Source organism: Protopterus annectens, chromosome 3.part0, assembly GCF_019279795.1.
Source record: "Protopterus annectens isolate FY-2018-M chromosome 3.part0, PAN1.0, whole genome shotgun sequence".
Taxonomy (NCBI): Eukaryota; Metazoa; Chordata; order Ceratodontiformes; family Protopteridae; genus Protopterus; species Protopterus annectens.
Genome location: NC_056731.1, coordinates 1,776,075,852 through 1,776,092,133, shown reverse-complemented (window position 1 = coordinate 1,776,092,133; position 16,282 = coordinate 1,776,075,852). Strand labels below are relative to the sequence as shown.

General features: G+C 38.1%; 1 protein-coding gene across 1 annotated transcript in view; it reads right to left on the bottom strand.

The window, feature by feature from the left end:
* Positions 1-1,108: 1,108 nt before the first annotated feature.
* LOC122797053 (polyamine-modulated factor 1-binding protein 1-like) overlaps positions 1,109-16,282 on the bottom strand; it is a 2,450,839-nt gene continuing 2,435,665 nt past the window's right edge. The window contains exon 32 of the mRNA XM_044065829.1: positions 1,109-6,135. Coding sequence (XP_043921764.1) covers positions 5,689-6,135 — 447 coding nt within the window. The 3' untranslated portion in view covers positions 1,109-5,688. The remainder of the gene's footprint in view (positions 6,136-16,282) is intronic.

The following is a 16,282-nucleotide window of genomic DNA, read 5'->3' as shown; positions in this document are numbered from 1 at the left end:
TAAGAGTCCACTGGATCTACAGAAAACCAGCTGTCATATAAATATAAATATATGTGTGTGTGTGTGTGTGTGTGTGTGTGTGTGTGTGTGTGTGTGTATATATATATATATATATATATATATATATACATATATATATATATGTGTGTGTGTGTATGTATAAATATATATATATATATATATATATCCATCCCATTCATAGGGTCAAAATTTCAGAACATCGAACCTCTGATTATCGAAGATCAGAGGATCAAAGTTATGAAATATTGAACCTTGTGAATGGAGACTGCTGTACAGTGGGGAATAGGAACTATACTGTTATCTTCACTGTAGTGCAATGTCGTAGTTGATATATTTAAGTAGGGGGGGGTGTGGGGGTGCAGGGGGGCTTGCCCCCTTGCAAAAACGTGAAATTAGTTTTCACGTTTTAGTATTTTTTTTTTAGGTTCGATATTTCAAAACTTCGGATCCTCTAGTCTTCGAAGATCACAGGTTCAATGTTCTGGAATTTCGATCCTAAGAAGACGACCCATATAGCTATATATATATATATATATATATATATATATATATATATATATACATATATATATATATATACACATACATACACAGACACACACACATTTTATATATGTATATATTTCTGATTTCATATCCAAGTGGTTCTTCAGGAGGGTGGCCATGAGATTTTCAGGCATAAGCACAGAGTCACTATCAGAAAGAGAAGACCTTTCAACTTGTGTCCTGGGAACAGTCAGTTATCCTGATAAGGACATGCACACATACCTATCCTGCAGACAGTCACAACTACTAACTTTAAATACAATGTAAAGGTACAAGGAACAAAGGACATTCATGGGACAATGCTTGAAACTGCAAGAATTGTTGCCAGAATTGCTACAAGATCATTTAGAATAAATGTAGAATTAATAACAATATACAGCTAAACATCCTTTATATCCAGCCAAAAAGACAAGTTATATCCCTTAATAACAAAAACAACAGTCTACATTTTAAACTTGTAATGTACAAGAGCACTTGGGAGATCAAGAGCAAGCCTGAGACCTTGTGTGTGTGCGTGTTTTCTTTTTTTTTTTTTTTTTGAGAACTATGACCAACTTGAAGTAGAAACCCATGTTTCTAAGTCTGGGCTGATTTTCAATGAGCTCCTAGCTGAGTAGAAAAGTGAGCGGTTTTCCTGGCACAAGAGCATAGATGCAGAGATCGAACTTGTCCTTGGGGAAAGTGTTTATTACATCAGGCTGAAGGTCTAGTTTTGTGGTATGGCTGTGTTCCAGAAGATATGTCCTGCATCATTGGTGAAGACCTTCAGTTGGTTTATATGGAGGAATAACTTTCTTCTGCCAGTGTTTTCCTGCACAAAATGCTATAAATGGTTTTTAAATTGTCAGACAGTAAGCTAAAGTGCAATAGATATGAATCTTTTTCCCCTCTGTGGATGCTCTTACCACATTGCTGCACAAGTCTGAAAGTGGCAGTGAGATCAACATTTTCTTGTATTTGATATTTTTTTCTGCTCCTGCAAGCCTTCTGACTGTGATAAAATTAATGAACAATGACATACTGCTCATGTTCTTGAACTCCGTTACAGCTTCTTAAATATGCCTGGCAAACAGGTCCAGCTTAGAGAAGGTGGATTCTGTCCTTTCTGCAGGACACTAGAAAAGAACTTTAGCACTAATAGCCCAGCATGACACCTAAGGGAGACAGGATAAAGTCTGGACATCTCCTATGTCATAAACTGTAATTCAAAATCTGTACATATCTACGGCAGAAGAGGTGTTATCCAGAAGCTTGGTATTAGCTCCACAGCCTAGGAAGGACACAATGTTTCAAGATGAGTTCTGAGAAGCCTTCCTTTGTAATGAAACATCTAAACTTTGCAACAGGCCAGTTTTGGCCACAGATACAGTGATGAGAAGACCATGTTACTGTATGTTGTTTGACTCATTACCTGAACATACAGCACTCACTCACATACTGTGTGCTGTTGTAAGCAGTTCACATACAGAGGTGGTGAATGAAATATACAAGACCAAATTAATGCATTAAAGGCCACATAATTATGGACAGCCATTAGATTAATGACTTCTACAATGAATGAAAGAACAAGGCTGGTAGGTGTGGAAGACTGCAACATCTAGGTACTCTATCATTACCCATTCTTCTCACTACTGCATACAGAGATATAAACCTCCTTAACCTCATCTGTTCCCCTAATGAAGTCATTAAAACTTGGATATTCTGAGAAGGGAACAAAACTGTGGAATAAATTGTCTGTTGTCCATAGGCTTTTGAAGATGCCGATTCTGGTGATAAATGGAAGCTCACTAAGTGAAATGAGAGCTTTATTTCTGTATATTCCCCATGCATAATGTCTCTCCAGCCTACGTTTCAGAGAAGCTGGGACTCTAAAAAAGGCAGAAGAACTGGCCTTAATATTTGTGAGGACAATGTATTTGACTACTTGGCCACAAATAATGAATAAACGGAGCTGGAGGATGTTAGTTGTTCCAGCATGCTCTTCTCTGGACAGAGATAAACAGGCAACTTTAACACCACTGCAAAAAGTCTGTCTGCTCTCCTTCACATGATATTATATAATTACTAATTCTAAGGAGTCTGAGCCAGTAGTTAGTCTAGCCAATTCACAGTGCCAACCAGAAGAATTCTTATCCTACCTCAAACCTCTGGTGGGGTTTGTGGCCTTGTTATGACACTTGCTTCCTTGACTGCATATGAATCCTTCTCATACCCAGGCAAAGGTGACTGAGAAAGATGCACACTTCAGGCATTATTAAGTTAGGTTTCATTAAAATGCTTTAAAAGAACAGATTCTGCAACATGTTGTGGCCTTTGCAACAGTGTGCTGTCTGCTGGTCTTATTTTATGATGAAATGTCCCTGTAGACTGTGCAGCAATAAAAGCAATTCAAGTACTAAAATATGTACAAATGATGAAAAAGTGTTCTTCAAAGGAAAACAATACAATGGATGAAAAAACTGAGTGCACATTTTATCATTAATTTTGTTCATTGGTGTAAGCATCTAAACATATTCAGTGGCAAGAAAAAGCAAAATACAAGAGAATATCAAATAAGCTAACATCCAAGTGAGAACCCATGAATAAAGGTTTTTCACATGAAGGGAATTTAGTGATCCTCTGCCTGACGGTTTCATGTGCTCAATGAGGCTGTCACAGAGAATATATCAATGACCGATAAAAGAAATTGCTGAGGTTTCAACAATTACAATTTACTTTTTCTGATTTGCTTCCTCATGCTGATGTAGAATTTGGATAGAAGCTGCCCATAATGGTAACTGGAGGATGGCTCATATTCTGGGAACTGTAAAGTGGGAGTGGCAGTACCATTAATATGTTGCAACTTCTAATGGGTAATGGAGAGGTGTACCATTAGGGAGTTTCACAAAGGATATAAAGTATTAGTTTTGGACATTAAGAGGAAGATAGCAGTATTCTTCAATTTAAAGCCCTTGACATTTCAGTTTTGTACACTCAATCACCAACGGGGAGGTAGCAGTTAGAAAGCTATTGGTAAGATTTTAAACTCTGTTTTACACTAGAGAATTGGGGTAGGAACACTGAACCACAAAAGTTTGCATTATCCAGCACATATTTAGAACTGTGAAGAAGAGGTAAGCAACCTTGACAGTTTTACGACGGTGGAAGGGGTTAGCATTAACACCCATGAAATACGTTTCACTGAAAAAGATTTACAGTGGGCAAGCCTGTAACAAGCTTTTACAGTGTATAATGAAGCTGACTCTTTGTTGTGGTTAACATGCTGCAAATGGGGAAACACACACCTGTGGTACACCCACAATTTCAGCATTTTCAGTACGGGAAGATAAATCAGCTAGCTTCAGTACTCTGGTTGACTGACTTTCACAACAAATTCATTGCCCTTTATCCACAATGGAATATGCTGTGACACATCCATGCTAAGTTATATTTGTATGCAGTTTCAGAGAAGAGCTGCATGGGTAATCCAGATGCATGTCTCATCTATTTGTACCACACCTCCAGCGACTAACAGTCTATCTTAAGTTCCACTTTAAAGTCACTTAAAGGAATGCACAACCTTACTTCACAGTGTACAATGCACTACACTGTGAATCACAGTGCTGCTGTGACTGACTAGATTTCATGCAGTTAACATAAAAACATGTAATTTCATGGCAGATTAGGACCACTTAGTTCTGTTAGTCTGACTGTTACACTAACAACTAGATACACTGTAGACCATACTCAATGAAAGGTGCTTATCAGACATGTCAACAATTAATGCACTGAGTGAAACTTCAGTAATAACTATCCAAGGTTTTCAGATCCTGACCTTTTTTCCTACTAGTTCAAGTTACATACAGAAGTTGGAACCCCTGCAGGGTGTTTCTTTGTTCTCCGTGGTCTTATAACCATGGAATTAAATAATGTAAATAAGGAGGGAGTGGGAGGTATGGGGGGGTTGCATCCCTGCAAAAATAAAAATTACTTGAATGATATTCAGGTTTAGCACCAGTACTTTTGATCACTTTGATCAATAGGTTTGCATTCTGCAGGTCAGCAGCCAACCACTTAAAGTGGATCTCCAGCACTTTATTTTCTCTGTTCCTTCTAAACCTTCAGAATTATTGTCATATGTCTGTGCTATGGATTCTTTATCTCAGTTGCTGTTCTGAATCCCATTATGGTGGCAGAGCTAACATAATGGTTAAGGTTTTTACCTTACAGATACAAGATACAGGGTTTGATTCTGACCTATGGTTATTCACTAAGCTTGCAAGTCTGCAGGCTGATAGGCTAGGATTTAACTATAAACCTATACCCTTTTCAGAAAGACAGTTCCTATTAAGATATTAGATTTAAACTGTCTTGACATAACATGAAATAATATGCAGTAGGTTATGCTTATTTGATTTGAATTTGTTCACTTCAGTAGAACTACCAAATTGCCTAAACCCACAGTTGCATGGTAACAGTATATTACTGGAATGTGTAGATGCATACGGATTTCATTATAACACATACAAAACATACATATCCAGCTCCATGCCATAAATGGATAGTGTCCTGACTGCAATCCAGATCACCCAAGATGGTGCTGTACTGGGACATCCTGACCTCCTCTCTGTCCATAGTTACACTTAGATAATCTCCACTGTTGTTCTTCTGGGGATGGTAGTCCAAAGTAACAAGTCAGACAGGTGTTGAGGAGAGATTAGAGTGGAAAATCCAGTAGGAAGTTGGGGGAAAATGTTGATGGCTGACAGCAATGTGGGCAAAAAAAAATGTGTGCGTGTGTATTTATGCACACACACACATTTATATCACAGCAAGGAAAACAAAACAACAACAAAAAAAAATAGTGAAAAACATATGCTGAAAATGCCTATATGCATCATTTTCTGACTTGTAGAACTACGTTCAAAAACTGAGGCAAACTCTTCTAATAACACATGATTACTTATTTATAACGTATATGATGTCATAGTCTAAGTGATGTAAGATGAAAGCCGAAGCTGTAGTCATTGGCTACAGGTACTTCATATTTTATGTACTTTTAATATTTCTTACATATTCTGGATACCTCTGCAAAAAGGTCTTTGGCTCAAAGTTTAGCTAAACTGAAACAAATAAGTAGTTTCATTTATTTGATAATGCCAAGTGAGTGCGTTCAATTTGCATGGTAAGTTCATTCATTTTCTCTGTCCAGTATTCAGTACTTTCTTGTAATTGCGAAGACAGTTCACCAACTCGTTGTATCAAGTAAGATTTATCAAATGATTCCCTGACATCTGGTTGCTCCATTTTCTTTCCCACAGCTTCAGTTTCCCCCTGCTGGGGTGTTAATGTCTCTTGTTTAGGACTAGTTTGCAACTGTAGCACTGTATAATGATCAGATGACATAGCATCCTTGTGCAAAGACCCCACTGTGACAGGTAGCTCTTTCTCAACAGTTCTTAGTGAAGTTCTCTGGCTGGAGATAATCTGATTACAGGATTCAATTTGCAGTTCAAACTCTTCTGATCTTTGTTTTTCATCTTCCAGGAGTTTTCTCAGATGTGCATTCTCTTTGCTCATTGCAGTTAGCTGAAAATAAAATGAAATATAATAAAACAAATATATCTATCTAGTTGGTGTACACACACACACAATACTGTATCAAACAGGTTACATCTTAACAGACTTGACCATACACTAGTTCTAAAAGTATTAAATATATTCACTTGTCATGCCTAGTTTGTCAGACAAATAATGCACCCAGAGTGTCCGTTTTGCCATTATGATTATATACTGGCCTGCTTTACTACAATATGTGTAAGCATCTAGTAAGTAAAGACGGTATAAAGTAATTTAATGTTTCCTCAGGAAACACTATGTACAATGTATGTGGAACTATAGCATACTGGACATTTATTATAATATTGGAATAATGAAGATGTAATAAGAAAACAATGCATAACACAAATGATATATATCTATTTAACACCAAAACATAGCTGGTTTGCAATCAAACTGATAAATCTTCATATGAAAAATACTTTTGTAGAAAAAACAATTTTCAATTCTCAGTTCCTTTGCTATAATTTTGTTGCCTCCATTCTTTATTGAACTAAGTAAATTTAAATACAATTTTTTTATGTATAACTGCTATGTCTGGCAGTTAGTGCAAAGGAATAAGGTTATGAGTTGTTAGCAAACTGCTTCCGGTAGTTCAGGGTTTGATTCTGTCAATCTCTGCTTGCCTGCTATGCGACTCTGAGCAAGTCAGTTTGTCAGACAGTGCTTCTGAGTTAAGTCAAAAAAAGGTTTGCTTGGATAGGTACCCTCCTTGGTTAAAAAAACAATAACAGAAAACTAAATAAATCAACATCCTGCCCTCTTAGAAATCTTAATAATCCAATAATCACCCTGAACTACTCTTTGATTAACTACCACTGTTCATTTTTCAGTCTCACACAAAAATTAAAATTCAGATTGTTAACATGCATAAGTGGGGTACAGGGAGCCTGTACCTAGCAGAGTATTGCCTAACTAAAAAGGAAGGTATAAAATAGCTAAAGAATACTCCTAGAGTGCAGCCTGGGGTGAAAAACTGGAACCCAGCCCAGTGGTTCCAGTGGAACTGGCATCCCGAATGCTCCGGTGGCTTCTTGCGTTGTCTCAGGTCCAGGTAGTGTGGGCCGCTGCCTAGCTGGATCAGGTGTCCTCCTGTAAGGGCCCCCTTTTGTTTGTAGCTAGAGGTGGGGCAGCAAAACCTGGTAGGGTAGGGACCAGTGGTAGCAGAACTGATCTCAGTCATGTGCCTTTTTGTGGGCAGCAACCCCCTGTTAGTCCAGACACAAAATAAAATCAACCCTTGTCTTGGACACCCCTAGATGTGTCTTTAAGGCCCAGACTAAAAACAGCTCTCAATCAGATACCCAACATGAATCCGATTAGACAAGGCTCAGTCCCAGTAAAACCCAAAAACTGGATAGAAGAAGTAAAAGAAAGAATAAGACGTTCAAATGTACGGGATATGAAATGGGCTAAAGTCAGGGGCGGCCCGTGCTATTGGACTGCCGGACTGCAGCCCCCCAGCTGTAAAGAAATAAAAAAAAATTTAAATTCGCGCGGATAAAAAAAATTAAAAATTCATGGACTTTTGGCGCATGCGCACTAGTCCCAGACTGTCTCAGCAGCAGTACAGACTGGGAAACATGTAAGAGCAGAGATCCCAGAAGTCTATGCAGTTGTAACTGCATAGACTGTCGCTGGAAATAGATCGGACCCGGACTGCAACGTCGGCAGGCTGGAGTCTCGTCGGGGATCTCGCGTGGTGGATGTGCTCCAGGAGTCTCGTCAGGGGATCTCGCTTGGTGGTGTCGCTATGGATTTAATGGCCCAAGGGATTTGGAGTTAATGGCCCAAGGGATCTACATGTATTGAAGGGATTGTGTGTCGCTCCAGGTAAGAGGGACAGCTATGGATGTAAGTGTGTGTGTGTGTGTGTAGCTTGCTCCCACTTCATATGCCACCACAGCTTTTGCTAAGCATTATAATTTCACTATAATTGCTTTGGTGGTGGGATGATAGTCTTGTACTCTCCTAGTGTGGGAGGCTTTGCCTCCCTGCAGCTTAACTCCAGCTATACTTCTTTTTGATGTTATTCCACCTTAGAGAAAAGGTATACATATTGAATGTTTTTTTTTTCTTAACATTGGAGCATTCATGCAGGTACTACGTGGAGGGGAGTGCAGGTGGGTGACTGCCCCTACAATAATGCTGACAAATTGACTCCGCTACATTTAGTTTTGCAGTGGTCATTTGTTGACTCCACTACATTTAGTTTTCCAGTAGTCAGTTGGGATTGTGGAAGAATATGGTCACAAATTTAGCATAAGTCAGGTAGACATCAGTTAAATAAAAGACTCGGTGTCAGAACTGCAACACCTGTTATTGCAAGTCCTGTGACTTCAAAGAGAAAAGTACAAAAACAAGGAATTACAGTAAAAATATTTATATTGAACCCTTAAGTCTTATATTTACAAAAACATATTTCTATTCACTGAAATGTAGTGACTTTAGATTATCTTTAACAGTTTTTGTGGATAATGTCACTATATATTTGACATGCCCATATACCGACATTTTAAAAAAATTTAATACAACTCAATTATTTTCTAATGTATCAAACTACAAATGAAATTTACAAGAATCAGCACTTTTCCCTTTAATTGAGGATTACCCTTATATTGATCCAGTAGGTTTTCAAGAATTAAAACCAAATCAAAATTTAAATATGTAGGCATATATTGCCATCAAAATACTATACTGCATTATCAAAACAACATAGTAAAATGGAGGACAAGATATAGGCTGAGTTTCATGATCGCCTACACTTCCTGCTAAACTTGTGTGCATGATGGCCACGTCCAACAGGGAGTTTGTTAGTCAGTTAACAGCAGTACACATTGTGGCTGGCTGCAAATCAAGAATTACAAGCAGAATATGTTAATGAACGTATAATCAGCCATGCTGTAAACTAATGAAGAAAGAAATCATGGTAGAGCAATTCTCAGATGTATAAAACAAGAGCGAACATGTCATGTACACTTTAGCTCTGAATTTCAACACATGCTGAAACACAGGGGGTTGTTGCAGCCATTGTAAACTTATATGTGCAACAAGCTCTGATACAAGGACCAGCTGCTGATGGTGCCAGACATTGTCCAAGAAGGCTGAGGGTATTTAAACCATGGTTAACATATCATGCATTACATAATACTGAGATAGTGGACCACAGCAGGCTGGGCAGAGGCACCACAGAGGACATATTCAACATTTACCATCCCTATCTTATGCCAGTAGGAATCATAGATAAACCATCCAAGTGGAAACAAAGGTATGTGTAGTTCTAAATATTTTAGCTACAGTGAACTTACAGTAAATTTTGTGACATAACTTTAAGAAACAATTGTAGTTTCCTTTAGTATTTGTAGCTTTCTTAAGCGCATATTTCATTTTACATTTATTAATAGTGCACTTAAGTTTCTTGCTTACATTTTTCAAGTGCTGACTTGAGATAGGTAGAAGGGGATTTGTTGAACACTTTTTTTTATTTCCATTGTTTTGTCAAACAGCTTATTAATACAGAAGTTCCACCAGAGAGGTTTATTTTTTCAAATGACCATCATTTTAGGGCAAATGGATTCTGACTTTTGTATGTAACTGTTTAGGAATTGATAAAAGTCAGAGCTGAATGTGGCAGGTCTCTCGGTTGGGTATATTTGTGGGGAACCATTGGGAAGTTTGCCTTGGTCTTCAAGCTGAAGTAATCTTGTCCTGGAGAGGCCCCAGAGAATAGCCTTATTTGGTGATGGGATGTTACCCCTAGGCCTGACAAAAATGGTTGATCTGTGTTCAGATTTAATCAAGCATGAGGGGATGTGGGGTAGTTACAGATGAGAGCTAGGTTGGTAAGGGCCAAGGATATTAAAGCATATACTTTGTAGTTTTATAATTTGCTCCAGTGTATTGGTATTAACAAAATGTAGGAAATGCTAAGCATATTCATTTTTAGAGGTGCAAGTGTGACAATCAATGCTTGGATAATTGAAGTCTACAAGCATGAAGAGATTTAGTTTAATATTTAACCCCTCAGTGATATTAAGGTAATTCCCATGCTATATGGCAGACATCACTGGATATCTATAGCTACCAATGAAGTAATAGTTGAATTTCTTAAGGATGATTTGGATTTACAAAAACTCTAAGCTAGAGTTGTGGGCAATTTGACATGAGATGATGGTGTTTCTGTCTAATGCAAATACTTCCCTACTGTTATCCGTGGGGCTAAAGATCCTGATAAACAGGGAGTGCTCTCATTGTACTGAAACCAGATATGTATGTATTCCGGCAGCAACTTGGGTTCATACATGACTGTTAAACTAACTGCCATTGCAAGCAATTTTAAGCCTAGCCAATTATCCCTTGCGAGACTCAAACCCTGCACCTTGCATTTGTAAGGCAAACACTTTAACCATTAGGCCACCCTCCCAACCCTGCCACTTAATCTTAAACATTGCCACATAAAACATATCAATGTTAATAGCTCATTGTAACATTTTTAAAATACCAAAGTTCTTTCTTGCATGCAGTCACTCAAATTCAGTATCCAGTAGTGCAAACAGTGATTGGATTGTCTGCTTGCCTTGAGTGGTGACACTCTCCAAAAACTTAGCTTCTCACTGGTTCATTGCCCTGTTGGGGCTGAGCCAATAACAATGTAGAAAGCAGAGCAGTTATCATTTAAAGCAGAACACTGGGGCAGTTGTTACTTCTATACTTTAAACTGGAGCACTCTACAAGAAGTGAAGTAGTTAACAGGTATGTATCAGGTCATGTTGCATCCATGAGGACATGGAGTCTAGGGTCACAGTGCTGATTGGTCTTATGAGATCTGTGGTGGCAGACACTGGTTCCATCTTTACCTCCACATGGAGGATTGCCAGTGTCACCATAACTGCATACACTGGCAGTGTTGTTGTTGAATACTGTAAATACCAGGAGTGGCCATATGGGGAACCATCTTAGAGCACACAGTCCTTATATGCATGTGGAAGTGTACAACACTGTCCCACATTCTTATTGTGGGTTGCCATGACAACTAGCCACCACTAGGACACCTTGCCAGAGGATTCCATCCAGATCATGGTTACTCACTCGTACACCATATTTGTTGGTGGGAACCCAACCCCCATTGCAACAAGCTAGTGGAGTATTCACAGGTCACAGTCAGGAAGTGACATTTCCACTCCATTGCAGGAGGAAACTGCCCTGGATAAAGAACATCTATCACCATAAACCACCCCTCTTCACTTTCTGTGACATGCTACTCCCTCCCAATGTGTGTGTGTGTGTGTGTGTGTGTGTGTGTGTGTGTGTGTGTGTGTGTGTGTGTGTAGATAGCCATATATCAATGTGTCCCTAGCTACCCTTGCACACATTCATGACAGTGTGGTGTATGTGAAAATGTCTGATGTACAATATAATACAATAATTCACTGCCCAGCATAACCCAGTGTTAACACTGCATGCATCATGTTTGTTTTATGTAATACTGCACTGTCACTGTATGACTGTCAGTGTTTATATATCTGGTCTATATGTTACTGCTTTACCTGTGGTACCAGTTGTGCCTGTCACTACCAGTAGGGTGGTTGTGAAGCTGTTGTTCCACCACACTTTTATCAGGTGCTCCTTCCCTGCTGTGTGTGTGTATACTGGTGACTAGAACAAACTCATGGTAGTGTGGTAGGGAATACCTCAGGCTTGAACCCTGTACCTTGTATGCAGGTGTTAAGGAGCTGAATTCCCTATCCACCACCATTTGTAAATAAATTGCAAATTTTTGCCTCATATTTGATCTGATCTGTTCCTCATAATATATGTGGTTTCTAAATGTTACAATGCTTGATATTTGATGGTGCAGTGGTAGCATTGTTGCCTCACAGCTGCAGATTCTCAGGTTTGATTCTTGGCTGGGGTGCCTTCTGTGTGGGGTCTGCATCTTCTCCCTGTGTTTGTGTGGGTTTGCTTTTGTGTCCTCCATTGTTACAAAGACTTGTCTGCATTATTTCTTCCTGGGCCTCTGCTAAAAATTGTTTTTTGTTCCAAGTCAGACTGTCCTGATTAACAAATGTTAAATAAAATTGACAGGCATTTGAATTTCATACTTCAGGTTTTTGAATGTTTAAATCCTTACATATTTGATGGTGCAGTGGTAGCATTGTTGCCTCACAGCTATAGGTTTTCTGGTTTGATTCTTGGCTGGGGTGCCTTCTGTGTGGAGTCTGCATCTCATCCCTGTGTTTGTGTGGATTTGCTCTGGTGTCGTGCCATTTTACAAAGACATGTGTCTGCAGTATTTCTCCCTGGGCCGCTGCTGAAAATTGTTTTTGTTCCGTAAGAAGTAAAATTGACAGGCATTTGAATTTCAGACTTCATATTCTTCAGAAAATACACAGTAACACAACCTTTTATTACATACTAACACAACCTTTTATTCTAGCAATTTTCTAAGTTTATAAGATGAATATTTGAAATCTGTCCTTATTTTTGGGACTGTATTACCCCATTATTGGCTTTGTCCAGGTTTTTTGTGCTAAGGTTGACAGCTATGGCAAGAACTGAATTCGCTGAATATGTTTGAGGGCTGTATTCCCTCATTACTGGGTTTGTCCAGGTGTTTTGTGCTAAGAGGTTGACAGCTATGGTGAGAACTGAATTCATTAAATGATAGCCATTTAAGTTTCAGTCTTCAGCTTTTTCACAAAGCAGCTGATGTGGTGTAGTGGTATGTTGCTTTGACTGTTTTGCACAGGGACCTTGGCAGTAAAATGTATGGCAGTAACACAGCATTTTTCTTTCACAAAGCAGGTGATTTGGCATAGTGGTATGTTGCTCTGACTCTTTTGCACAGGGACCTTGGCAGTAAAATTTATGGTGGTAACACAGCATTTATTCTAGCAACTTTCCAAGATTATACAAGCAATGTTTAATGTGTCCCTGGTTTTTGGACTTTTGACCCCCCCCCCCCAATAAATTTGGCTTTTTCCAGATTTCTTGTGCTGCGAAGCTGAGATGCAGTTGAGTATTGAGTAGATTTTACAAGGAGCTGAGAGCTGCAGGGGAAGAGAAGTTTAGTGCTGCTTATGCTAAGTCAGCTTGCATTGTTAATAGCACAACAGGTTGTGTACTTGCTTTTGATGCAGAAGGTTGTTGGTTCTACTCTCACAAGGGGTGAATGCTGCCGTACTGAAAAAGTTAAGATACTAACTATGAGCCTGTTATCAGTTTGCCATCCATTTCCTATTGCAATATTACGAGCTTATCATTTTTAATGTAATATAGGCAATTTATTCCTCAGGGGCGTCAAGACACTTTATTTTTCGATGAAACCATGAAATATAAAGGTGTTTGCTAGCAGCAACCTCTTCAGTAGTTACATATTTATTTAATGTGGAATTATTTAGATGACTTTTTTACTTCTTCAGAGATTGTGCATATTTACTGATTTATTTATTTATTTATTTACATTTATTGACCGGTCTAGTCTAACTGGATACATGTCCATTTTCAGTAGAGGCCCGGGGAGAAAAGCTCCACTTTTAAACTAGGTAAAATCAAGACAATACAAAAAAGATGCATGCAATATGTAAAGTAAATAAGAATTTCTTCTGATAATGGTGGACTGTAGAATTGTGCATATTTACTGATAATGGTGGACTGTAGAATTGTGCATATTTACTAATAATGGTGGACTGTAGAAGTTTGAGTAGACTTTTATGATGGAAATGTTCTGAACTGGGCAGTTTTGTCATTATGGGTGCATGCATTTTGTTTCATTGTTTACTGGAAAGATGTTCTGAATTGGGCAGTTTTGTCATTATTGGTGCATGCGTTTTGTTTCATAGTTTACTGGAAAAATGTTCAAAACAATAGGAAGGTGTATCAAAGAGCACATGTATGTTTCATACGCAAGGGGCCTATGATTTGAAAACAGCCTAGAATTAATCTTTATCTGCCACTGGTAAAATGTATTTTCTTTGAATGTGGGTTTCAATGCTGTTTCAATGAATGTGAGTTTCAAGGGTAGAGAAGTTTTAATGCTAAGTTTGTTTAGCAGATGTCTTAGTGTTTGTGCTGTAAAATGCAAAATAAAACTTTCAAATGAAGTCCAAATCATCATAGAAGTAAATCAGTATGCACATTAGTGTTTATGGTAAATGGAATGAAATAGCCAAGTAATGGATCATTGGAATGGCTGCAGGGGGAGGCTCCATTCGACCATGATTTTGTGAGGGGGAAGGGCGGCAAACTTAAAGACAGCCCCAGCTGAACTATACCTCCCAATTGTCCAGATTTGCAAAGAATGAATAGATTTTTGCTTCTTATTTTTGGTTTGTTCCTCATAAAATTTGTGGTTTTCTGGCAAATCATTTAGGAATTAAGTCACTAAATAATGACACACTGAGTTTCAGACTTCACAACCTTCAGAAAAATGCATGCTAAAGTAAGACCTGTTGTTCTATCAACTGTCTCAGTTTATGCAAGAGCAATTTTTAGTACTGTTTATATGTTCCCCCAATATATTTGGCCTTGTCCAGATTTATTGTATAATAAATTGCTTTATAGAATTAGGCATAGCCAAACCTTTCAACTGTCCCTGATTTTGGCTCAAAATGTTGCTCTTCCCCCTGATAATCCCTCCGCAAAAAAGCAATTTTGGAAGAAAACATGGAGGGTTTACAATTAAGAAATAACTGTAATAATCAGAGTTATAGATTACTTTTATTTCAGAAATGCATGTAGAGTCTTTTATTTTGTCAACTGCTCAAGTTAGCTGTACTAATATTAGTGTCCCTTCTTTGACAGGTTCCCAGCTGTATTGTGTGGCTATTTTATATTTTTACATCACATTTTGGTCCATTTTTTATAAAATTGTGTGTTTTTTTGGCAAATTAGTGACAAATCATTAAAGACTGAAGTTAGAAAATAATGACAGACATTTGAGTTTCAGATTTCATACCATTCAGAAAATTCATACTAATGCAAGACCTATTCTATTATCTTTCTAAGTTTATAAGAGCAATATTTAAAAATTGTCCTTATTTTTGGGCCTTTGTGACACTCCTTTGTATGGCTTTGTCCAGATTTCTTGCTCTGAGGTTGAGAGGTATGACAAATGTGTCAGGGCCATCACAGTCAGCCAGAGACATTTCAAATTGTGACATATTTGTTGCACCCCACTCCCCCATGTAGTGACTCTGGATGTGTCGAAGCAAGGCAAGGAGTAGTTATGCAGTGTAAATGTGCAGAGTATTCCCCCCCATCCAAGGTAGACACAAGTACTAGAGTGGCTTTTCATCTGTCCTTGATTTTTGCAGAATGGTCTGGTTTCTATCATATTTTTTGTACTGTTGATTTATGCTTATTACTCAAAGTGCCTGTTGCTCTGTGTTTAAGTAGCAATACTTTAATGACCATCAGGTAAGCTTGGCTGAGATCGTAAGATGCAAGTAAGCTTTAATAAGCATACTGTTAAGGAATTACCAACATTGAAAGCCTTTCTGTTGTTGCCATATAGAGAATACTTAACTAGATAATGTATAAGCCTTGGGTATTGAAATGCATATGACAGTATTTGTAATAAAGGACAGGATTACATTATTTTAAGAAGCTCATTACACTTGGAGACTTCCAGTCATCTCTGCAGGCTTTACCCGTAAACTAAACAGAATGCCAATCATGTGGTCCATAACCTGTACAGTAATCCTTTTAAGCAATGTATCTTGAGCTTATTTCTTGTTTGCTTTTCATTTTTTACTTTGATCATGTTTTCCCCATGACACAAGTAGATAGTTGTCAGGCAGCAGGTCTTTTTTTTGGAAAAGAAACATTTTTACAAGTGGGGGCATCAGAGATTTCTACTTTCAGCATGTTACTTGGTACTTTAATAAAGCTGAATATAAATTATAATTAGAACTGCAGTGCAAGAAGTGGTTTGAGTTGAGTGCTGCTTGTTTTTCTTATACTTGATTTTGACTAGCATTCCATTAATGTATTTAAAAAGTAATTTATTTGTTCATGCCTCACAACCTTTTTGTTTCCATCTAGATATTAAGTAAGCTGTCATGCAGCCAATGCATTGAAATATTTGTATTCTTCTGCACTTCATTTTGTCTTGATT